The 25,733-nt window shown below is 47.2% G+C and overlaps 2 protein-coding genes across 4 annotated transcripts in view; one reads left to right on the top strand and one right to left on the bottom strand.

The window, feature by feature from the left end:
• Positions 1-2,969: 2,969 nt before the first annotated feature.
• Positions 2,970-25,733, top strand: part of LOC129050364 (putative GED domain-containing protein DNM1P46) — an 87,915-nt gene continuing 65,151 nt past the window's right edge. Inside the window, exons 1-2 of the mRNA XM_054532409.1 lie at positions 2,970-3,102; positions 4,317-4,444. Of these exons, the coding sequence (XP_054388384.1) occupies positions 4,355-4,444 (90 nt within the window). The 5' untranslated portion in view covers positions 2,970-3,102; positions 4,317-4,354. The remainder of the gene's footprint in view (positions 3,103-4,316; positions 4,445-25,733) is intronic.
• On the bottom strand, positions 7,665-22,523 carry LOC129050319 (golgin subfamily A member 8H-like). 3 transcript variants are annotated; one of them, XM_054532274.1, is made up of 19 exons: positions 21,223-22,523; positions 19,459-19,578; positions 18,498-18,557; positions 18,234-18,314; positions 17,341-17,379; positions 17,028-17,075; positions 16,855-16,939; positions 16,650-16,759; positions 15,526-15,612; positions 15,312-15,419; positions 15,029-15,116; positions 14,376-14,641; positions 12,722-12,797; positions 12,199-12,290; positions 11,883-11,945; positions 11,550-11,632; positions 11,349-11,449; positions 11,093-11,248; positions 7,665-11,007 (listed from the first exon to the last, which is right to left on the bottom strand). In XM_054532274.1, exons 1-19 carry the CDS (start codon positions 21,268-21,270, stop codon positions 10,832-10,834), a joined length of 1,887 nt encoding a protein of 628 aa, XP_054388249.1. In that variant the 5' UTR covers positions 21,271-22,523; the 3' UTR covers positions 7,665-10,831. The 3 variants fall into 3 exon arrangements, with proteins under 3 accessions (XP_054388249.1, XP_054388248.1, XP_054388252.1); XM_054532273.1 differs by having other exon boundaries at positions 11,532-11,632; XM_054532277.1 differs by lacking the exon at positions 11,883-11,945 and having other exon boundaries at positions 11,532-11,632.

Here is a 25,733-nt window from a genome sequence, read left to right on the forward strand (position 1 = left end):
TTTTCTCCATAAATCCACTGAGACCAATGTATGGCTCTATCTCAAGCACCAGTAAGCAAAACTGCCTGCCAGAATGTTCAGTTTTTGTATCTTTCCAAATGTAGGACACAGCTATCTTTTGACATCACAATTTTTAAAAAATTGATGCACAAACTTCTTCTTGAAAGTTCAGCCAGGCATGGTGGCTCACACCTGTAATCCCAGCACTTTAGGAGGCCGAGGCAGGTGGATCACGAGGTTGGGAGTTCAAGACTAGCCTGGCCAAGATGGCTGTTTCTACTAAAACTGCAAAAATTAGCCGGGTGGGGTGGCAGGTGCCTGTAATCCCAGCTACTCAGGAGGCTGAGGCAGGAGAATCTCTTGAACCTGAGTGGCGGAGTTTGCAGCGTGATGAGAGTGCATCACTGCACTCCAGCCTGGGTGACAGAGTGAGACTCCATCTCAAAAAACAAAAACAAAAGCAAAAACAAAACAAACAAACAAACAAAAAAAGGAAAAGAAAATAAAGTTCAGACATACAGCAGTTGTAATTCTTCTGAAGGCTGGTTATGGGACACATTACTTTCATACTTTGTTGTTCAATAAATGTTGGCTGGAGAATAAACTGACAGAATTACCATATAAAATAAAATTCTAAGTGCTCTGACAACAAAACAACCTTAAAATACACACACACACACACAAACACACACACACAGACACACACAGAGTTTTTCCTGCTGATCATTTTACAACTAAACAACCAAGTAACTAAAGCAGAGCCCACAAAATCAGAGTAAAAATTCTAACACTTGGTAAAATAAGAACGCACATACACCCCTGTGATCTAAAAAAAAATGCTTAAGTATTCAAAGACAGCAATTACAGGTACTGAGAACATCGCTGTAAGCAAACTGAGGCAGAGAAAACAAAGGTGCTGATGAGGATTTGAACCACCTAACATGCAGAAACCCACTGGGTGATTTCCTAGGTTCCAAGTTGGCATTATCTTTCAGAATGATCTTCTAGAAGAGGACACATAACACTGTTACAAAGGATCTGGAGAAAGAGACCCTTGCTTTATCACTCCAGCTCTCCAGTCATGCTTCACATTTTCGCTTCTTCCACTCTTTCACATGAAGTCAATTTACAGACTTCCATCAAGCCCTTAGAGACCTTTTTGTACTATCCCTGACAAGTTCTGGATGTTATCTCTGCACTTTTGACAAATTCTTAGCAGTTAAGATTTTGGTTCAAGCACAATATAGCTAGAATAGGGTCATATACTCAATAAAACAAATATTTACCAAGCATTTATTGAGTGGAAGATAAAAAGCACAAAGCATAATTACAAAATATTCTCCCCTGCCACCATAAAAGAATTTTTTTAAAGGCTTACAGAATATAGCATAACGTGACCAAAGCAAAAACTGGGGGGAGGAAGGGAAAATATCAGCATGAACTCAATACGACCCAGAAGAGCCTTGATGGTCAGACATGTAAAGACAAGTTGGGTAGGGTTAAGGGGTGGAGGTCAGGGGCACAGGTCACAGGCACATTCTACAAGGGAAAACAGCTGATACAGAAGCCTGAAAGGAAAAGCGGGCAGAGCACCTGTACAGGACTCTTACCTGCGGCATCTACCATACAATGCGCCTTTCCAGAACACAGCAGTGCGCAGCCAGACCCGGGGGAGAGTGATCACTCAAACAGCACCAGAGGCTGCATTCCAACTTTTCTTCCATCAACGAGTCCATTCTCATTGTTAGTTTCTCCTTCAACAGAAACTTAAAACCAATTGGCTGAACACGCGGGAGCAAGGAAAACCTGACTGAAGAATGAGGCGTTAAAACCTAAGGGCTTTGGGTCCTGGCACGGTGGCTCACGCCTGGAATCCCAGCACTTTGGGAGGCAGAGGTAGGTCATTTGAGGTCAGGAGTTTGACAGCAGCCTGGCCAACACGGGGAAACCCCGTCTCTACTAAAAACACGTTAGCCAGGCGTGGTGGCGGGCGCCTGTAATCCCAGCTACTCGGGAGGCTGAGGCAGCAGAATCGCTTCAACCAGTGGACTGTCAAGAGACATAGGCTGCAATGAGCCCAGATCGCGCCACTGCACTCCAGCCTGGGTGACAGAGTGAGACTCCCTCAAAAGAAAAAATAATTTTTTTTTGAGAGAAGTCTCCCTCTTATCCCCCAAGTTTGAGTGCAACGGCTGGATCTCGGCTCACTGCAACCTCCGCCTCTCGGGTTCAAACGATTCTCCTGCCTCTGCCTCTCAAGTAGCGGGGATTAAGTCGCCTGCCAACACGCCTGGATAATTTTTGTACATTTTAGTAGAGACGGGGTTTCACCATGTTGGCCAGGCTGGTCTCTTAACTCCTGACCTCAGGTGATCCGCGCGCCTCTGCCTCCCAAAGTGAGGGGATTACAGGCGTGAGCCACTGTGCCCAGCCAAAATACCGAAAATCTTAAAGGTCTTTCCCCTTCCCCGCCTGGGCTCAAAAAACGCCGGAGCCGCCCTGCACCGCCCTGTCGCGGTCTCCGGAGCAGGCAGGCCGACTGAGGGCGACCATGGGTCCCAAGAAGGCTCCGGCAGTCGCGGGCTCCCACCTCGGGGCGCGGCGACGGGGGCCTAGAGGGGCCAACAGCCCCCAAGCCTACCCCACGCGAGGAGTCGGAGAGACGCGCCCTCCGTCTCCTCCCACCCAAGCCTCCCGCAGTCCCGGCCGGGGCCGGGCCAGTCGCGGAAGAAAGGGGCGGGGAAGTGGGGCCTCTCTGGGGACGGCTCCCCTTTGCCCTGGGACTCCCGGCGCCCCCTCTCTGCCCTCGCCCTGCCCCGCGAGGCCGCCGCCGGGCGCCTCACAGTCATGTTGCAGTGGAGCGTGAGCGGGGGCTGCGGCTCCTGGTTCTTGTGGAAGATAGACCCAGAAACTTCACTTTGGCCTTGAACCCTGACACGGACATCTTCCACTCATGTACGGCGGGAGGGGCGCGAAGGGGAGCCTGTCCGGAGCCGCTGTCACGGCGGCGAGTACCCCGCGGGGCCGCCCAGCCGAGCTTTCGCGACTCTGCCTCTGCCTGCCGCCTGGACCCTTGTGGGAGCGTGGCTGGAAAATGGCAAGGTGCCCGGAAGCCTTGGCGGGAGCTGTGTGGTGGCCTGCGGGGCTGCTCCCTTTGTAACGGACTCCACCCACAGGAGGCGCGGCTCCTGTCAAGCCGCAGCTTCAAAGGGCAACATAACCACTGCCCCCACTACCGCCTGGGAAAGGGCTGCCCCTACCCCGCCCCCGTCACCCTCACCCCTCAGGCCTCAACCAGGCGGGCCCTGCGCGCACCAGTTTCGGCGGGTGCACGAGTCCAGAGCGTGCGCGCGCTCCCGGCTGCCCCTCCCCCCTTGACCCAGCACCTTTCTGCCCGACCCATCTGGTCCCTTCCTCACACTCGCCAACTGGAGGCTCAGGGCGGCACAGCCACTCTGTGTGTGTGTGTGTGTGTGTGTGTGTGTGTGTGTGTGTGTGTGTGTGTCCCAAGGGAACAGAGCACTGCTGAGTTCAGGCAGATGATTAACTCGTGGACGGTCAGCAAAATACAGTCACAAGAAGGCTATGTGTTGATTTGTCTTTTGCAGTGACATCATGTTGCGCATGTTTTATGTTTTTCAGAGTGCATTAGTTTCTTTTTGTTCTCAGTTAATATCCAGCTTAATAGATTGTGTAAGTAGAATACCCCCAAACTGAAAGTCACCTACATAAAATATAGTGAAAAATATGTCACGCATTTAAACTATAGTTGAAAATGTGTACACTTTAGTTTTGCGTAGCCAACACTGGAGAGTGGGTAAGGACACAGGATCCCAGGGCTAGACTGCCTGGGTTCAAGTTCCAACTTAGGCACTTGCTGGCTGTGAAATACTTGACAACTTTAAGCCCCAGTTTCTTTTTTTGTTTTAACTTAATCCCAAATGTGATAGTAAGTCTCAGTTTCTTGATCTGAAAAAGAGAAATGATTCAATGAGAGTCTAGTGAAAACTTTAAAGTTGTAAAGCCACTACCTGGCTAAGGAAAGTCCTCAGCCTTAGCCGTTATTAGCTATGATTATTATTGTGTTGGCTACACGTGCATTAATGAGGCAGGAAAATGCTCAAGGATAACAACCACATATCCAAATTATCTCATCAGACCGAGAGAGAGGCATATGTGTGCATGCTCATGTTTCAGCTCAGAGCCCTTTGTCTAGAAGGCTCTTGAACTCAGAGGTGCAAGCACTATCAACTTTGCAGTGGAGCCATCACTTTTGTTGATGAATGAAATTGACATAATGCTTTTTTTTTTTTAAGCACCAACCGTGTGCCTCAAGCTAACTGTCAAGAAAAGCATGCTTCAGTTGGCTGGAGTGAGCAATTCAACTTGTGGAGGAATGAGAAATGTTCGCGTTGAGACGAGAAACATAAAACCCCAGAGTAAGGTAGGAATCACTGAAAGTCAGGCAAAGGAACTGGCATCCAGTAATGAGTTAGGCTTTGCCAGGCTCTGGCCCTACAGATGGCTCTTTGGAGAGGAAAAAATTAAGCCAGGCCTGAGGGCACAGATCCTAAGGGAATGCTGGCAGCTCTAGGCTGTCTATGGAAGAGAAGCAGAGGGTGACGCCTGGTTGAAAGAGGGGGCTGGGGGACATAGCTTCAGCCCGTGTTTACAGATGGAGTCCCCTGATTCCTGCGACTGGGAAAAGAGATCGTGCCCGGATCAGGGGACCTCAAATCAGAACTCTTCCCACCCACACCCCTTCTTTTCAGGGCGTCTGTCACTGCAACCAACAGGTAAACTAGTTGGAAAGCTCGGCAGATTCTCATGGTGGTGCCTAGCAGGCCAGGCCTAGCTGCCCTTTAACCTGTGACTGAGGATGATGCCACTGTCCTGTAAGCACACATTGGAAAATCTTTACATCCATGGACACGCCATGCCCCACAGAGACAGCTGTGCAGGGTTCTTTAGGTTCGGGGTGCTGTGCTGGCAGTTGCCTTATAAATACGTAGGATTAAAATGGGATGCCCTGGAGCTTAGCTAGCCTTTATCCTCCCCCCACTCCCCACCCCAAAATGAAGGGGCTGCTAGTTTTGTTTGCTTTATGAAAGATGGATCTATGATTGTTTTTAGAATCTTTGGAGAAAGATTTCTTGGGAGGAAGCTATCCTGAACCCGCAGAGATTTTTGTCATTTACTGGCACAACAGCTTTAGAGTCCTAGGTCTTCATCTTGGCTCAGCCACCCTCCAACTGTGTGACCTTTGAGAAGTTGTTTGACTAAACTGAATCTCGTTGTCACCTATGAGAGGAGGTTGCTCCATTGTTACCGTGTGGAGCACCTACACCCAGGCACTCTTATCGGGTGATGGTGAAGATTAAATGCAACAAAAAGGAAGAAGGAGGAGGCTGGCTTGAAGCCGGGAGTTCAAGACTAGCCTGGGCAACAAAGTCAAACCTCATTTATTTAAAATGTTTATTTAAAGATGTTTATTTAAAAATTAGCTGCACTTGGTGACTTATGCCTGTAGTCCCAGCTACTCGGGGGGCTGAGGTGAGACCAATTGAGCCCAGGAGTTTGAGGCTGCAGTGAGCCGTGATCACACCACTGCACTCCAGCCCAGGCAACAGAAAGGGACCCTATCTCAAATAAATGAATAAGTAAGTAAGTAAATAAATAAATAAATAAAATAATGCATGCAATTAGTACACTAGTACATGCTCAGGCACATGATAAATGCTGGATAAATGGTAGCCCAAATAAACTTTGTAATGTTTTGGGAGAGGATGTCCTTTGGACTCAGCCCAGTGACAAAAGCATTTGAAAAGGCTGATGTATATGATGGCTATTCCCTACAGGTACAAGTCTGTACCTCCAGGGACCCAAGGCATTGGCTCCACCTGGTAACTTGTTCTGTTTATTCTTGTTTTGGGCGGCACCGATTGCCCTAGGGCTAAGCAGGACTGCCAACCCAGACTCGATTGCCAAGAGTATCCCCCTCCCCAAGCTAGCCATGGGAAAGCCACTTGCATCATAAGACTACAGGAAATCAAAGGGAAGAAAAAGCACAATTTAGTCAGCTACCCTCCAGTTGATGGGCAATAAATGTTTGCTATTTTGAACAGAGCTGCATGCCTTGTCCACATCCCCTGTTTTATATAGGCAAGAATTTGTCTTGGATGTAGAGTAGAGTTGCCGGGCTGGGAGGAGTGTGAATATTCAACCTTATGAGATGGAGCCAAACTGTTTTCTAAGCTGGTCATACCAGTGTATGCTCTCAGCAGCAGGAGGCAGCAGTTCCTTTTTTTTTTTTTCGACAGGGTCCGCCCAGGCTAGAGTGCAGTGGCACGATCTCGGCTCATTGCAGAAGAGGCCACCAGGTGCAGACTGGAGAGGGAGGCAAGGGGACAGAACGGAAGATGCCTGGGGTGGGTGGAAGTCAGTGCCCTTAGGTGCTGGTACCTGTCTTCCCGGCCACCGCTGCATCAGGCTTCTAGGCCTGTTGGCTGTCAGGGCTGGACTGCACCCCATAGGCTCCATGGCAGTCCCCATGGAATCCCCCAGGCGCCACCAGGCAGCATACAGGTAACACGCCTGGAAGGTCCCCAACAGCCTAGCTGGACATGTTCAAGACACTGGGGCTCCTTGTTTGGTGGCACAAACTCCAGGACCCAGTGAGGGAAACGGGAACACACCAGGCCGAGCAGTATGGCTAAATCCGTTTTGTCCAAAATAAAAAGCAAAATAAACAGGAGTCGCATGACCAGGGAGCCATGACCCCATCCCCGCCCCCTTCCTCTGTCCTATACTAGCAATAAATAAGTTTCCCAGCCACAAATAATTATTAGAACCTCCTCCCCATGTGCCAGCTCCAACCTCAGCTAGGTATGATACGGGGCGGCCCTACCCTCTGGAATATACAAAACCTTACACAGACACAATATGTACACTGGGGAAGGGGGGCCACCCCAGCAGCCCGTGCCCTCGCCTGGTCCACAGTTAGCCCCACTATCCTGCCTCTCTGAATAAGAAGGGAGCCCCCCTGAGGGAAAAGTTGCTATGGTGAGAGTAAGGGGGCCATCAGGCCTCCTCCAAACAAACCAACTCCACCAGCCTCTGGCTCTTAAATAACAATCATCATCACCCAGAAATTTAGGGACTCAGCCTTGGTCAAGGTGGCAAAGGGTCTGTTTGTCTTTCCCCATTAGACAGAGGTCTTGTCCTGCTACCGTAATTGTAAAGGGGTGCCTGGGAAGGGGTGGTAGGGACATGGTGGCGGGGGAGACTCCAGCCCCACTTCTCCAGGCTTTGCTAACAGGGGCCTGCTTATAATTTTTATTTTTTTTCCATGACTTTTAAAAAAAAATCCCATAACTTCTTTTTCATAACTTTTTTTGTAACTTTTCATAAAAATTTTTTCTACTTTTTTTCCACAACTTTTGTACATTTTTTATCCCATAACTTTTTAACCTCATAATTTTTTCTAATCCCATAACTTTTTTATTTTGTGTTCTTTCAATAAACACTTGCATAGTTATGTTACAATTTTGTGAAAAAATGAAACATATTATCTCATGTGAAGCATGCCCAGCAGTTGCACGTATCAATACCTTTAATACTATAGTTTTCAAGAAACGCAAAATAAAATTTTAAGGCAAAAACAATACTTTGAAACAATTTAATGATTTATTACATTACAGTAGCATCACACCAGCAGTCAATAATGCCTCTCTAGGGAAAAATCTTTCAGTATTTCCATGACACATTCTGTTCACAAGAATTCATAAATTGGTAAAATTCATTCTAAGAAAACTTGGCAAATAAAGCTTTGGACTGGAATTGCCATTTCATTCTCTGCTTTTCCTTCCCACCGTTTCTTTCTTTTACACTACAGTATTCATATTTTAAAATGTTTTAACTTATTTCAGAACATTAAGATAGCAGTTACATTTTTTAATAGTTATATTATTTTAAAATGACTCTTCAAGATAAAGTTTTACAGAAAATATATTATGGATAGGGCTGATTTACATTTTCAAATTTTCTAAAAATCAGCTTTGGTTTTAGAGCTGATATTTTTTCATTTCTGGAAAATCTATCAGGTTTAATCAAATACTTTTAAAATGATTATTATATACTGCAATCTTCAGGTGTTCTGGTTCTTCCTACAGAAACTCAAATGTATTCAGCGGGACTCACATTTTAAAATTCTATGTTTCTGATGAATTCTAACATTCCAATGTTGCCTTCTAAGCAAACTGAAAGCTGCCTTATACTGAATGAGGAAGAGCACAAATACTTGGCTGAATGGGGTATCGCAAAAGACGGCATGCACTTTGAAGAAAGACTTAAGTTATTGTCATACAATTTCCATTCTTTTTAGCTTTTTCTTAAATATATGACAAATACCTACACAAAGAGTGGTATTTCAGTCAATATAGTAAATTTATTTTCCAGACTGACCTTCAGCTTAAATATGCCAGTGTGTGATTTAATCCATAGGCACCTGATGAACACATTATTGTCAGATTGGTTACAGATGCTAAACGCTATCTGAAGGTCATTCGTAGTCACTGATGTTTATCAGGGTAAAGTGAAGTGATTTCAATGATAAAAGTATCTTTGAAATAATTTATCAATGTATTAGATAAACCCAGTTTCAGAATGATAAAAGAAAAAATGTTAGACCAAATAATGTGGCTAATTAACAGTGGTCCGATTTCTAGCACGTGGGTTTAAAATGCTCTTAAAGAAACTGTCTTTAAACTGAACACAAAGAATGCAAAAGCAGCAAGTTCAGAAAATAAAAGGCAAGAACAGGACTTTAAGTGCATTTTAAACCCACGGGCTAGAAATCGTACCACTGTTAATTAGCCACATTATTTGGTCTAACATTTTTTCTTTATCATTCTGAAACTGGGTTTATCTAATACATTGATACATTCATAAAATTTGGAAGAGTCAGTTGAAGTCACAAGGACCGAATATTTGCCCTCTTTCAGTGAATGCTGGCAAATCTGTTATTCCATCGGTAAAATCGTACTGCTGCTCTCCTGTTAATGTCATAGAAGTATCATGAGGATGCCAAATGCTAAATATGGAGATGGTCTAGTAACTAGAAATCCCCACACCAGGGAGCACACATACATATCTCCCTACATCCTAATAATGTGATGTGTTCTGGAATACAGACATTAAAACTTCATGAAGTTTTCCCAAGCATCAAGTTATGATTTAGGCAATATATGACTGAAATGCATTCATTCATCATGCGTAGGCACAATCACATGAATATTGCACTAAATATGTCCCTGACTGAAACAGAGAGGTACAAAAACATATTTCACTCTTTGTAAAGAAGTCTGTGAGAAAATATAACTGTGTGACGGTATGGACACGTTTCCTGATAATACATTGACATTCACAAACAGTAGATTGCACTGCAGTTTGGAAACATTTTAAGTTTCATAAACTTCTCCTTGATTTTCAAACATAGTATAATACTGTGTACTAAAATTCCTTTTTGTTTCAACTAAGCACTCTCACATATATTAGTTTATAATAATGTTTCTATTATTTTTTAAAGTGTTTTCCATTCAAGGAAAAGAAGTAAATTCCTATGTCAGAGTAACCAAGGTGGTTGAAGAATAGGTATTAGCCAGAGATGTCTAGATGGTAAAATCAATCTTCAAGCCTCAAAGAAGCTCCATGAACAGAGAGGAATGCCAGGCACCACACAGCTTTCCTTCACTCTAATTCATTCTTGACTAGAGCCTGTATGCCTGTTCCAGGGACATTTGAACTCGTAAAGGATTTCTTATGATCTTTACTAAATACATTAAGAAGAATGCCCACCAGCGCCCTTTTGTGAACTGGGACAGGAAGTCATGTGATTAAAACAGGTAACATGAACTCTGACTTTAAAATGTATTGTAGACACAAATGCTCTAAGCTAGGAAAGGTTTTCCACATCCACAGTCAACGATGGGAACCTTTCATTCCTCAGAAATAAGCCCTTTTTAGGTCATCAAAAAAGAGTACAACTGCTGCAGCTCCTGATGCAATATCTTCATGAGCCCAGAGCACATACAAATCCTAAGGGAACCACCATAATACAGCGCTAATTCTTGGCACTGGAACAGATGAAACACACTCTGTCCTGCACATACCTGCCAGAGGAGGCCACTTTCCTCTTCTGTGAGATTTAAAAAGCTCCCCCAAAAGGTTATTACTCCCATCACCAACACACAGAAAATGGAGGAAAGGCTGTTTCCAGTTCTCGGCCTTTAAACAACTCTAAATGTCAGTACTCATAGTGGCATATTACAAAGTAATAAACAGTGCACACTTGGGGGCAAACTACATATTGAGCTAATGAAGAGCTCACTGTGATTAAGATTAGATCAAACAACAGTAGAACATAGGCAAATTTTGTCTCAATTCTGTAGTGAATATACATGCTGCAATAACATTAAAGAAGCATGGCAGCCTATTCCAAACCAACGAGAACAATTTTCTGCAAAGAGTGGGTCTTTGTGTGTTTGAACTCCCACCACATAAGGGCAAACTCGATATGCATGCTAATGACCTACAATTATGAAATTAAAAAAGAAAAATGCTAAAGGATGCCAGAGTGAACATCAGTGAGAGCCACAGAGACCCACTCTCTTTTAACTTTTTACAAATAAACTTAAACTATAAATTAGAAACACAAATAATCATGAGTGACTCTAACATTCAAATGAAGTAAATGAATTGTGTAGGAGATTAACCCCATAACTTGGTTTCTTATTTAAAAATTTCTTGAGCAGCTCTTTGATGACAGTGATGTTTATCTCCTTCTTCTCAGCAGCCAAGCCCAGCAAAAGAATGGCACACAGCAGTTGCTGCCCAAGCCTGGGTGCTCCTGGTGGTCCTGCACGATTGGCTGTGTGGTAGGGTTGTCATAGAGAGGACCCTCCCTGGCCTCTCCTTGAGCAGAGGAGGTGAGGCTCACTTCACAAAGATCTTTGGAGAGAGGGAGGCGGAGATCTGAGCACAGTGGGAGAACCCCTCTTCCTGCCTGCCCACCCCGCCTGAGGGCTCTACTCACCACCCTGCTTGTCTGCAGCCCCAAGTTCCTGGGGGGCTGGGGCTCCTGGACCGGGCTCATCAGCAGGGTTCTGGGCAGCAGCCAGGAATTTTCTGTGACCATTGTTGTAGTTGCTATAAGCCGCAATACCATCTGCTGCAGCTCCAGCAGCTTCACCTGGAGGGAGGGGTGCTCAGCTGTCATGCCGCTGCCTGCACCCACCCTCACACCCACCCCACCCCCACCCCCACCCCCACAGAGATGTTGCACACCCTACCTTCATCTCCTCCCTGTCCTGGGCCAGCCTGATGATGTCCTCCTCCCAGTGCCGCATCTTTGGCACTGCCCCCTGGCTCTGTTAAAACGTGATGGATTTTCCTGCAAGAAGACAGGGCTCAGATGCTGGGGTCCCTCTGACGGCCCTGCAGCTCCCCCTGTGGTGCCCTGGCCTCCCACTCACTGATGGCATCTCTCTCGCCAGTAGTGGATGAAGCGAAGTTCTTGTTTGTTCACCAGCTCACTCAGGTCTGCCTTCTCCTCCAGGTGGTCCATAAAGCCGCTCTGGAGCCAAAATATTGCGGTCACATCTCGGCAGCGACCTGCCCTCAGGTGGCATTTTCAAGTCATGGAGAAGGTGGAGGTGAGTCCTGGCATGGGCCAGCTTCTCCATGACTTCCTGCAGGGCCCAGTGGGTCTCCCCACTCACAGACTTGCCCCCAGTCCCTGGGGCTGGGACCACTGCCTCTGGCTCCTTCAGGGCCGGGGCCACCGGGTGAGCCAGGCACTGGCAGCACACCCTCTGCTTTTTCACCTGCTCTTGTAACCCTGCTTGCTCCTCCTGGACACTGGCTCCAGCGGACTTGAAAATCGCCACCTGAGGGCAAGACATGAGCATTCTTGTAGGGGCATACACACAGCAAATGGGGCAGAGAGGTGGAGTGCAACCCCTTCCCTTGGGGCCTCAGAGAGTACACATTTGTTACGGGTGAAATGGTGTCTGACCACTGGCTCCCAGAAGGGGTGAGGGTCCAGAGAAACCAGAATGCAGGGAAACTAAGAGCATAAAGGGGTCTTGGAGGGACCACAGAGGAAGGTGGCAAAATGGGTGCAGGGGGAGTCAGGCTCACCATGGCCTCCCTGCCCTCCAGGTCCTCTGAGATGCTTGGCATGGGCCGAGGTGCCTCCTCCTCCTCACTGTCCAGATGTCCTCCTCCATCTCCTGTGGGGGGTGGCCAGAGGGGTCTTCAGACAACCCAACAAGGGAGGTACTGTGGGCCCACCTCTGCCTCCACCCTCACTGTGTAACCCTGAGCCAGCCCCTTCCCAGAGAGGAATGAGCTGCTCTTCTTTATTTGTACTTTTAAGAATCAAAATCTTGCTATTCCACCCAGGCACACTCCCACTACTGGTCGATGTGGGAGTTCTGACCTGCTCTCTTTCTGACCTGGGCCAGTTCAGCCATCCTTAGGCAACTTGGTGGCCCCCTGCTCACAGGAGGTCAACACACTGATGCCGAACTTAGTGCAGGCACCCGGTCGGCATAATGACCAGCTGTTCTAAAGGTCTCTTCCAACTCCTCAATCCTATGCTGCTAACAGTCCCCCCTTCCTCCTGGGGCTCTCTCCTCTTCCTCTGAGCGGTCTCCCGTACCTTCCCCAGGGAGAGCCATGAGGCTCAGCTGGGTTGTTAGCTGCTGGTTCTGCTGGCTGGTAGCTTCCAGGTGCTCCTAAGGGGACAGGAAAGAGTGAGAAGGGATGGAGTTTGCCAGGTCATCCCCTTCACGGCCCTGTCCTCCACAGCTCCCTCCCCTGGGTCTCCTGCAACTTTTGGCAGGCCATCTCGGCCACCGCTTTGCCCCAAGCTTCCTGCTGCTGCAGCTGGTTCATGAGCTGGGTCTGCTGCAGTCACTGCCTGGGCAGCGCCTCCTTCTCAGAGGTCAGCTGCTGATAGGCGGCCACCTGCTGCTGATAGGTGGCCACGTACTGCTGCAGGTGACCCAGGTAATGGTCTGGCTGCTGCTGCAGACTCTGAGCCTCTTGGCTCTTCAGCTCCACCTGCAGGAAGATCCTGGGCGTGAGAGCACGTGGTGGCTGGTTTCCAGATTCTGGGCCCATTAGTGGGGTAGCGAGGGCACTGTGGGGCTCTGTCACCTGCCCAGGCCCCTGGCCCCTTGCTCCAGGCCTAAGTGACTGCCTCCCTTTCCTAGAACCCCATGCCTCCTTCCCCAGCCTCAAATCTCATACCCTCTTCTCATTTAATCCTCAGCACCTCTGTAAGGAAAATGCTAACTTCCCTTTGAAGTTAAAGAAACAGACTTTGAGATGAAAAGTACTTGAATGGTGAACCATTCCAGTGGAACCAGGCTGGAATCCAGTTTTAATCTAAGGAGTCTTTCTGTTTTGTTTTGAGACAAGAGTGTCACTCTGTGGCCCAGGCTGGAGTGCAGTGGTGCAATCTCAGCTCACTGCAACCTCCACCCCCTGAGCTCAAGCGATTCTCATGCCTCAGCCTCCTGAGTAGGTGGAATTACAGGCATGTGCCACAATGCCCTGCTAATATTTATTTTATTTTTTTGTAATTTTAGTAGACATGAGGTTTTACCATGTTGGCCAGGCTGATCTCAAACTCCCGACCTCAAGTGATTCTCCTGCCTCAGTCTCCCAAAGTGCTGGGATTATAGGCATGAGCCACTGCACCTGGCATAAGGAGCCTGTTATACCACCGTCTCTTCCCCTGTGATTGGGGGCTCCATGCCTCTAGCTGGGATGATGATGTCCAGACCTGAGAGGAGCCCAGGGCTACCCACCTCTAAAAGTCAGAGGGCAGGAAGCAAGAAACAGTCACAGTACTGCTCTGGAGAGTGCTGGGGTCACCTGCCCCCAGGCTGGAGCTGCCCCTGGCTTGGCACCTCCCCTCCCCAGAGGCTGCTGCCCGCCTCACAGCCCTTCTTGGATGGGGTGGAGGATTCTGTCTCCTTCACCTCACCAAGCTTCTCGTGTAGCTCCTTTACTTGCTGCTTCAACTGCAGTGCGCTCTTGTGCTCATTGTTCTGGACATAGAGAAGCAATCAGCAGCCACCCACTGCAGCTGGAAACCCCAGAACTTGGTGTCTGCCTCCCATGGCACCAGGAAGGGTGGAGGCAGGTTAGAAAAATCATCCCCTCTTTCCCACAGCCACCTGGCTCACAGGTGCCCTTAGAAGTAACATTTCACATGAGGGCTACACTGCCCCATTTTAGAGGTGGGGAAACAAAGGCCCGGAGGGCTAGGGAGGAGGGCAGGCTCCCCCGGTGGGGCAACGCACCAGCTCCTCAAAGATGCTCTGTGGCTTGGCCAGCTGCTGAAGCCTCTCCTGCTGCTCCTCAAGCCTCTCCTCCTGCTTCCGAAGCCTCTCTTCCTGCACCTGAATCCTCTCTTCTTGTCCCCGGTTCAGGAGGCTTATGCGCTGATTGTTTTTGACTTGGGCCTGGAGCTCTCCTGCCACTCTCTCTAGTTCCTTCCTCAGGTGCTGCAGCTCCACCTTGGAGGACATTGCTGGGGGCTCTGGGGGCTCTGGGGGCAGGGGTTCCGCTGAGAAAGGAAGCAGATAATAAGGGCCTCTGGATTCTCAAAAAAACAAAACAAAACAAAAACCCTCCTCTTGGTGCACAGCTCCTCTCAGACTCCCCAAACTTGGCCTCACTGCTTATGATTCCACGCACCGGGATGGTAGCCAGTCTTCCAAACCAGTTTCAAAAAAAGAGCACTGCAGGTGACTGACAGTGGGCCCTCCTTGCTGATGGGGACACTGAGACACTGAGACTTATTGAGATGACAAGACTTGCCATCTCCTGGCACAGACCTCTTTCCCTCTGCCTCAAAGCCCTTGCATCCACCTACCTCCCTGGGGCATTCTAAGCCACCCTCACAGCCCTCTGATGCCAATCCTGCTCCCAGGTCATGCCAGCCCCATCTTACCCATCTGGTTTTTCAGTTTGGACAAGCTCCTCTCCAGCTTCTCTATCCGACGCATATCATTCTTCTTTTCATTCTTTAATGTGCAAACCTGCCGAAAGCACAAGGGGAAAGGGCCCTGGAGAGAGGGGCTGGTGGCTGGACAGGCTGCCATCTCCCTCTCTGCCCCCACCTCCACAAAGCCCAGACCCATGACCACCTCTGGCTGTACTATTGCCATTTTAAAGATGCCCAGAAAGATCCAGTGACCTATCTAAGGTGGGGGTGCTGAAGGGTCAGATCTCACCTCCTGCGACATTTTTCTCATCCTCTGCTGCCACCGGGCCCTCTCTCCTTTTAGATGTTGCACACACTCGTCTCTTTCTAATTGGGCTTGTTTAAATGACTCCTTCAACTGCAAGAATGGGCACAGAAGTTAGGAAGGGCTGTCACTGGTCCTCTCCTGCTCCTGGCCACCTGGGGTCATCTTCCTTCCACATCCATCCCTCAGAAAACCTCACCTGTGTCACCTGCGCTTTCAGCAGTGCCTGCTCCTGGATGGAGTGCTCTAACTTCCACTCCATACGTGCTTTACTGTGGCTGGAAAACTGGATGGTGAAGAGTGACCAGTTTCAATCTGGTGAGCCCGGGCCATTCCACACAGTGCCCCTTAAAAGGGCTAGGGCTAGGCCCAATATACAACTTGCTCAGTAAAGATCAAGGCATTTCCAAGCCCGTGGTCTGGTTTTTAAAAGAACTCAGTAAAGTTGGAAGGGACAGGGAATGAGATTGAATTTATAGCTGGCTAACAGAGGCCCAGAGAGATCAGATAATATTGCTATTGTTATTACTGTTATTATTACCACTGTTTGAACCTTTGTGGAATGCTTCACCAGGTACAATGCTAACAATCCCGTTTAATCCTCACAACCACCATAGGAGACAGTTACTATGATTACCTCTTTTGTATAGATGAAAAAACATGGAGTATTTGAGGTTAAGTGCTTGCCTGAGTTCACTTAGGCAGAGCTGGGATATAAACACCCAGGTCTATCCAATTCTCTAAGCCCATTTTTCTTGCTGGGGATGGGGGCACAGATAGGAGGGGGAAAATTAATCTTTTGTTCACTTTTTGAAAGGATGATACATTCGCATAGTCCAAAACTCAGAAGGTACAGAAGGGAAGTATCTCCCAGCCAACTTGTTGCTCTCTCCTGAATTTTTTATGAATGCTTGCAGACATGTTTTATGTATATTATCATAGTATGTACACAAACACACACATGCACACATTTCCTCTTTCTATAGAAATGGTAAAATACTAGAAGTACTCTTCTGTACCTTCACAGTACAAGTACCCAATACCCCACCTAGGACTTGCCCAAGACCACAGCCAGGTAAGGGCGGGGCAGGCACTTGGCCTCCAAGCTCTGCGTCCAGTGCTCACTCCACACAGTGCCCCTCAACTCACACACAGCAGCTGACTCAGCCCCAAGCTGCCACTAAAAACCTTTTAAAAAAGCAGCAAGAAATGGCCATGCTGCCTTCTGGGCAGGACACTCCATCCTGCAGAAGGGACCTTTAGGCTCACTCCTCCATCTGTGAAGCCAGGCTCCCAGGGGATGGGGCAGGTGGTTGGACTCACCTGGTTTGCCTTCTTCTTCTGTGTGGTGGTGACAGCAGAGAGAGCCTGCTCTAACTCTCTTTTACGCTGCAATGAATGTTGCAGGTGGATAGCCAGATCCTTTGACTCTTCTGTAATGAGAGAGTTGAGATGGGTCCCAAAGGACTCCCCCTGAAGACCTGTCAAAGTGCCAGGTTGAAGGATGACAGGGTGCCCAGATTCTCACCTTCAAAGTATCTGAGAGAACGTTTCATGTGGTACAGGTGTGTATTTAGCTTCCCTTTCTGTATGTTCAATGTCTGGATTTGAACCTTTGGGAGAAAAGCCAAGCAAGTGCTGAAAGAGAAGGAAAGAAACATTCTCCGGAGGACAGGAGGAAACTTCACACCCTCCACTCACCTCTAGCTCCCTTTCGGCTTTCTGTTTCTTGTTGTTTGCTTTCTTTTCCTGTAGGAAGAGGAAGACAGAGCTCTCACCAGGGAAAGGCAGAGATGGCACAGCAAGAGACATGCACCCAGAATGCCACCAATGCCCCAGGACAGGCCCACCCATGGGACCAGGTTATCAGGGGCCCTGTGGGGATGGGGTGGAATCTGAGGAGTGAGCCTTCTTCCCCAGGCTGGGAGTAGGTGAGACGAGACTGGGGCCTCTATGTCTGAGTGCCCCCCAAACCCTGCAGTCATCTCGTGAGCAAACAAAGAAATCACGTTACTTCTTCCAGCTGATGTTTCACTTGTTTCTTCTGTTGTTTCTGTGGGGAAAGTCAAATTAAGGTGATGGAGGGTGGCCCCCTCAACTCTATTCCCCAGACCAGGAAGCGGTAGGCAGGGGCCAGGAATGGATTTTCAAGGCAAAGTTCTCAGACATAATGGGAACACGAACTGGTAAACTCTCCTCAAGCTCCCAAGGACAGAGGATTTGGGTCTTTGTTGGCTTTTGCCCACAGCCACAGAACTCAAAGTCTGAATCTGGAATCTCTTGAGAGGACAGCAACATAAACCTCTAGAGACGGAGTTTCAGAAAGGCCCCTCCTTCTGGCAGCTTGTGATTTAGAAAAGTGGGTTCATTCAATAAACATGTACTGAGCACGTACAGGCCAGGTATGGTTCTTCACAGCAGATATAGGATGGAAAAGGACAGACAGGAGCCCTTGGCCCTGAGGTTTCCTTTCTAGTGGGCCTTTAAATCTCAGACTCAAGAGCTAACAGAGACCTTTGATACTCACTACCTCCTCTGGAAACACGAGCCTAAAAAGGAGAGGTGGCTTGTTGAGAATCAAAGAGCAAATTAGGGACTGAGTCATGGCAGAAATACAGGGCCCCTGATAACCAGTCAGGCTACCAATTCCCCGAGAGGCAACAACCCCAGGGCTTGTGTAGCAAGGACTCGAGCACGGGTGTCTGGAGAGGAGAGAGTTGGCAAAGAGGGCAGCAAAAGAAGAGCCATGCTGCATGCTCTGGGGTCCCTCCAGGTGAGGCCTGGGCACCCCAGCTCCCTATTTGTCCTGGGCACCAGGGGCCCCCAGCCCCTTTCTTCAGGGCCCCAAGGGGAAACTGGAGCCCAGGATTGGCAGTGTGGAATCAGGGGACCCCAGTGGACTCTTACCAAAGCTTTGATGGTGTTCTTCAGTTGACTGATTTTTACGGACCTTGAATCCAGGACTACTGCTAGTTCTTGGCATGGGCTCTGAGGCACATGCAGAGAGGAAGAGGTGGAGGAGGAGTTGGGGGAGAGGTAGAGAGAATAATCATTAGGGCTGGGGTGTGTGTGGGCTGTCTCAGCTGGCAGAGGGGCACCCAGTCCCACCTGGAGGAGGAGGTTGGAGGGTTGACCTGAAGGGTCACAGCACCTGTGCCCAGAGCCTCTTACCTCCAGATCCTTCAGGGTAGCAGATGATGTAGGGCCTTCCCTGTGGAAATCTCTTGCTGACTACAAGAGATGAGAGCGCATATGGAGATGTTCTGTCCCCCACAGTGTCTGAGTCCTCTGACTTCCTTTCTTCCCCATCAACTGGCAACATTTTCTTTTCTGCCTGTCTTGGATCCTTTGTCCCATAACTCCTTTATGCTAACTTCTCTCATGGTTCTTATCTCCCCACCATCCCATCCTGGGACCCTTTCAGTGATTCCTGATGGCAAGTGACTGTTCTCATTGTCCTGGCTTCCCCTTGAGACTGGGGATGAGGAAACTCAAACAGCAATGACCATATCCTGGGTGTCCTGAGTGTTTACAGCAGGCCATGTACTAGGGATTAACATAAAAACAACAATAACAAATCTCATTTAAACTTCACAAGTGGAAGTCAAACAGTATCACCTCTGTTATACAGATGTGAAAAGAGAGGCCCAATTAGGTCAAGCATCTTGCCCTAAATCATAGCCCTAGCAGAGCAGATGGAGAGGCAGGATTCAAACCCAGAATTCCTTTTTTTCTTTTTTTTGAGACAGAGTCTTGCTCTGTCACCAGGCTGGAGTGCAGTGGCACAATCTTGGCTACTGGAAGCTCCACCTCCCAGGTTCACACCATTCTCTTGCCTCAGCCTTCTGAGTAGCTGGGACTACAGGCACATGCCACCATGCTTGGCTAATTTTTTTGTATTTTTAGTAGAGACAGGGTTTCACCGTGTTAACCAGGATGGTCTGGATCTCCTGACCTCATGATCTGCCTGCCTTGGCCTCCCAAATTTCTAGGATTACAGGCATGGGCCACCACACCCAGCTAAAGCCAGAATTCTTAACCAGTACCCAGCAGTCCATCTACAATCTTAAAAATTACCCTCTATTGCCCCTTGGCCCCCCTGTCCCCAGAAGCCTGGCCAGCCAAGACTCACATCCCCAGGTGACTGGCAACCACCAGAAGTGGCTGTCTCAGGGATACTGCCATTTGTTTTCCTGTTCCTGTTCACTCCTGCTGGAACTCTAGGGCTGTTTTTCTGCCAATATTCTTTTAACTGTTGGAAAGAAGAGCAGTAATACTCATGAGAACTGTCAGCCCCTACAGCCACATCCTCCTTTACAGTTTTTACAAAATACACTTACACACCATCTGATTTAATGATGCCAACAACAGTACAAGGTGTTGTCACACTCACTTAGTGACTGAGAGGGATTGATATCATGGCTAGAAAAAAAAAAGAAAAAGGCAATACTGGAACTTTGAAACTCAGTCTTCTGACTCCAAGCTCTGAGGTTTTGCCAAGAATCAGCAGCTGGCAGGGACCAAACCCAGAGGCAGAGGTAGAAAAGTAAACATTAAGTAGGCAGGAACTGTATGCCATGTGGTTTAGAGTCATACATCCTCACACATCTGTTAGTGTGAAGAAGTGCACCAGTACCCCTCAAACTTTTATATCAATGTGTCCTCATGGCAGAAGGCAGCCTTTCTCTTAAATCAGAATTTATCAGAAAGAGGACAACCCAAGCCTCATTTCAGAGAGAAGTCTGGTATGCTCTTAGAAACCTAAGTGACTGTCATCCCTAAGTACATTCATGTTATTTCTCTTGATCTCAAGAGAATCAAGGGAAACTGATGCTTCAGAAAGATGTCCCACATTTATCCTGTGGCACTCAAAGTGCCCAAGGTTGAGATAATATGAGGAAGATTCAAGGTGTCAAGTTCAGTTTCCCAAGATCTATTCCACAGAAGATGAGCGAATCTCACTTCAGAGACCACTGACTGAAGGGCAGTCTGGTCCCAGAACCATGGAGAATGAGAATATGAGGTGGAGAACTCAGAAAAAAATGTTAAAATCTCTCTGGAAAGTAGAAGCCTGGGAGAAAACCAAACCAAACCCATTCTCTCATTGCCACCCAGAGATACTGTCAACGTTTTGAGTTCACGGGGGAAGTGTAGGATTTTCCCACCATCAACATCTGTAAGGGAGTGAGGCAGCCTGAAACCGCTTGCTCCTAGGTCCCAGTCTCCATTCCCCTTCCAGCTGGAAATTTGTGCTGTGACCAGAGGAACCAGAAATGGGGTGAGAATGCTTAGGGGACTGGGTCATAAGATCAAAGGCCAGTCTTGCAGTAATGACAGTTACAGGTGGACTGTGACATCACTACATTCCACTCCTCCTGGTGGGGGGAGGGACCATGTCAGCACCATGTCCAAGTCGCCGCTCCATGACGGGGGAGGGAAGTACAGGGTTGGGACTCAGCTCCTTGGAGATGCCAGCACAAAGAACCCAGGGAGGTCGACCTTGAGGCAACAGGAGGGGAGGGCAGAGTCTGCAGCAGGGAGTCCCAGCAGTCACCAGACCAAAGGGGGTGGGGCCTGGATCCTTGGAGATGAGAGTCCAAAGAGCCCAGGGAGATCAAGCTTGGGGCAGCAGGAGATGAAGGCCCAGTAATGGAGTGGGAAGCCCCAAGAGTCACCCACCCAATTCACCCTGGGGTGATTGGTGAGGGCAAGGACTGGGCTGTTTGCTGAAGGGGTGGGGCTGACTGACAAAACTTTGGTGGGGGTAGCCCAGAGGCACCGGGGTTGGGGGGCCCAGTCCAGTGTGCTTCAGGAGTTGTATGGACTCTGGCAGGGGTCTTGTCATCAGAGGGGATCTGTGGCTGGTTTGAGGGGCTATGACCTAGTGCGTTTTTACCTTTTTCTTGGCTGCCGCCAATTTGTTCTGTTGAGTTTCTTCTGCCATCGCAGGGTGGGTAGGGAGGCAGGGTTGGGGCCACGTCAGCGAAATCCCAGTGAGCACTAATCAACACCTCCAGTCACCTACCAGGCAGCTGTGTGACTGAGCCAGAGGAGGCGTAACCAGGGCCCCAGTAGAATGTGGAATAGGGGTGTGGCCTTAATGCTCCAAGCCCATTGGTCAATGAGAAAGATGAAAGGGAAAGGGGGTGTGGCCAGACAGCAGTGTGTCCAGAGAGAACTGTGGCTCACAAGGAAAGCTGCCCATGCAACCGCTGTCCCCACCCACTCTAAGAGAGGGGAGAGGCCTCCCACTCTGGAAGAGAAGAGGGGCCGGCTTTTGCTTTAAAAGCTTTCAAACTTTAAAAAATATATGTGTGTATACTTTATATATATGTGTGTCCGTGTGTGTGTATCTATGTTTTTCTCCATAGCTGTCTTCATTATCCAGCTTCTATGCAAGGTCTATGATTTTGGCCTACAGTTTTCATCTTTGATTACAGTACAAAAATTACCAGTATTACCTTAACTGAGATACAGATCCTATAAAAATGGAAAACCCATAGCATGCTTGATGATTAATGAGGCAGACTATATTATCCAACATTCTAATAAGATAAAATAATCACAATGATTTCTCTTTTTTGGAAAAATGTTTCTCTTATTCTCCTACGTTTTTGTTAAGATTTTTTTTCTTAAACATGTCTAATATCTGTAAAAACACAAAGCTTTTGGGCTGGGCGCAGTGGCTCATGCCTGTAATTCTGGGACTTTGAGAGCCCAAGGTGGGTGGATCATGAGGTCAGGAGATCGAGACCATCCTGGCTAACGCAGTGAAACCCCATCTGTACTAAAAATACAAAAATGTCCGGACATGGTGGCAGACACCTGTAGTCTCAGCTACTTGGGAGGCTAAGGCAGGAGAATGACATGAACCCCCGAGGTGGAGCTTGCAGTGAGCCAAGATCATGCCACTGCACTCCAGCCTGGGCTACAGAGCAAGACTCTATCTCAATAAATAAATAAATAAATTCATTAATTAATTAAAATAAAAAATTAATAGTAAGAGCAATGTGAACAAAAGATGCAATGAAATAATTTAGAAAGTACAAGCTATTAAAAAGTAGATTTTAAAACTTGTGCAATGAAGTCAAACAGCACCCAACGAAAACGTATACCCTTACATGTTTGTTTAAAAAGCAATTTAAATTACATTGATCCACTAAACTAGGAAAAGCAAAACAAACAAAAAGGGGGAAATAATTAAGACATAAGGAAAAAGTAAAAAAGAAAAACCACTAGATTTAAAAAATAAAACTAAAGGAGAATTCTTTCAAAAGACTGAGATTAAAACAGTCAAGCCTCTGATAAGTAATCAAGATAAAGAAAACTTTGAAGAGAAAAAGGCATATAGCCACATGTGAATATGATGCAAAAAGTGAAAACTTTGCACATCTTTACAACACCTTAGAAGTATGGATGACATGTTCATTTTTTTTTTTTTCTCAGACAGAGTCTTGCTCTGTCACCCACGCTGGAGTGCAGTGGCACGACAAACTCCACCTCCCGGGTTCACGCCATTCTCCTGCCTCAACCTCCCGAGTAGCTGGGGCTACAGGTGCCCGCCACCACGCCTGGCTAATTTTTTGTATTTTGGCTTAGTAGAGATGGGGCATCACCATGTTAGCCAGGATGGTCTCGATCTCCTGCCCTCGTGATCCACCAGCCTCGGCCTCCCAAAGTGCTGGGATTACAGGCATGAGCCATCGCACCCGGCCAAAGTGTTCATTTTTTTTTTTTTAAGAATCTACAGTTATGAAAACTAACTGAAGTAGTGGAAAATCTGGGGACCAATACGCAGAAGAAGGAAAAAGACAAAGACTCATCCTCCATATTGGATACTTATTTAAACCAGAATTTGTCAGCCTCAGCAATATTGATATATTGGGCCAGATAATTCTTTGTGGAGGGTTCTCCTGGTGTGTTGTCGGACATTTAGTAACATTCCCTCTACCCACAGAATGCCAATAAGACCTCCCGACCATGACCAGTTGTGACCACAAAAATGTCTCCAGATATTTCCAAACGTCCCATAGGAGGCAAAATACTCCTGCCATTGAAAATTACTGTGTAAACCAGATCTACATCCTAGATCTTAGAAAAAAGATGTAAAGCTTCCCAACTCAGCCCTGCATACCCTTGATACTGAAATGAAATAACAGCCTTAAAGGAAGCAAACAAAACTATAATCTTATTTAATACAGAAGTAAAAATGCAAAAATAAAATATTACCATAGCCATTCTAACAGTGTTTACTATAGGAATGCAAAGATAATTCAAAATTAGGAAAACTTCATCAGGCAATTCACAAATTATATTTCTACATATAATTGAAGGCACAATCATGACAAACAAAGTAGCTCTATATGCATTAGGTCCATGATCTATTCGGTGAAAAACACAAGTTGCAGATGTCTTACAGAAGGAAAACTTAACACTGAACACATATTTTCACCATTTACTCTTTGTCCTGAGGCTCCAATAGAAATACAGTGAAGAATAAACATTGTATGAGCACACAATTACAAAAAAGGAATGGGGTTACCAACAGAAGAGAATTCATCTTCATTAGACAATGACAGTAAATGGAAAATGGTTAATTAATGGAGCAAAGCAAACAAAGGTGGAGGTCAGGAGGATACTGAGAACAACGAGGCTAATTTGTCCCACAGCAACCTGGAAATGATCTAGACTCAGACACGAGGTACCCCCGAGAGTGGGACTGATAGGCAAGACTGAAAACAGAGATTAACCAAAAGCCCAGACAGAGAACACGTTTTCCAGGCCCTGAAACACACTGCTGGCCCCATCTCCTTAAACAGAACCCAAGCAAACATATCTACCTCAGGCAAGAGAATGTAGATTTTACATCCAGAGGAATGGAGTAGTTCCAGCCATCATTTATGATTGCACCAGGAGATAAGATAGAGGGATGGAGGATAACAATTAGGAATCAGCATACATTCCTCCTAAAAGCTATCAGTTGACAAGTCTTTGCCACAAAGAACTCCCAATCAATTTTTATTTATTTTTACTTTTATTTTTATTTATTTATTTTTTTGAGACAGGGTCTTGCTCTTTCACCCAGGCTGGAATGCAGGAATGCAGTGGCATGGTCACAGCTCACTGCAGCCTCAATCTCCTGGGCTCAAGCAATCCTCCTGCCTCAGCCTCCCAAGTAGCTGAGACTGCAGATGGGTGTCACCACACTTAGCTATTTTTTTTTTTGGTAAAGATGGGGTCTCACTATGTTGCCCAAACTAGTATTGAGCTCCTGGGCTCAAGAGATCCTCCCACTTCGGTCTCCCAAAGCACTGAGATTATAGGTGTGAGTCACCACACCCCACCTCCCAGTCTTTTAGTACCTCTCTCAAATATGAATGAACAAATAAAGAATGAAAAAAAGACTACAGGTCAGGCACGGTGGCTCATGTCTGTAATCCCAGCACTTTGGGAGGCTGAGGTGGGTGGATCACCTGAGGTTGGGAGTTCCAGACCAGACTGACCAACATGGAGAAATCCCATCTCTACTAAAAATACACAAATTAGCTGGGCATGGTAGCACATGCCTGTAATCTCAGCTACTTGGGAGGCTGAGGCAGGAGAACTGCTTGAACCTGGGAGGCAGAGGTTGTGGTGAGCCGAGATCACATCATTGTACTCCAGCCTAGGCAACAAGAACAAAACTGGGTCTCAAAAAAAAAAAAAAAAGACTACAAATGATAAGCAACATAGAATAGATATTTAAGGAAAGGCTTTAAAAAGAAAAATAAGACCAGAATAAACTAAGAAAAAAATTATTAAAGAACAAAGAGATGCCAGGGAGAAGACAGAGTATCAAAATCACTTCATAAGGACACTTGTGAATATATTACATGTATAAAACAAAACAGAATATGAATAAGAAATAATCAGAGAAGAAAAAGTTCTTAGAACTCATGCTTCATCTTGGGAGTTGGTCGCCAATGAGCCATACCTCCTGTCATCATGTCCTTAGACAGGCCCATCCATAGTCAATCTGGGTTGGCCCCAACACTCACTTTAACCTATAGCATGTCGTAGAAATGACACTGGAGCTGTTCCAGGTCTAAGCCTTAAGAACCTCTGGCAGCTTCATTTCTGTGCTTCTGGAAGCCAAACATAAGAATTGACTACCCTCTTGGAGAAAGAAAAGCCACATGAAGAGACCCGAGACGATGAGATGTTATGCAGAGAGAAAGGCCACATCAAGAAACACCAAGGCAGCAGACCTGTGGGTGAAGAAGCCATCTCAGACATTCGACTACAGCTGAGCATCCAGATGACCAGTCCCTGACACTGTCTAACTGCACAGTGAGAGCTGCCAAATGAGACCAGAAGAAAAACTGTCCAGCTAGCCCCAGTTAATCCATACAGTAGTGACAGATAGAC

This window comes from Pongo abelii, chromosome 16 (assembly GCF_028885655.2).
Source record: "Pongo abelii isolate AG06213 chromosome 16, NHGRI_mPonAbe1-v2.0_pri, whole genome shotgun sequence".
Taxonomy (NCBI): domain Eukaryota; kingdom Metazoa; phylum Chordata; class Mammalia; order Primates; family Hominidae; genus Pongo; species Pongo abelii.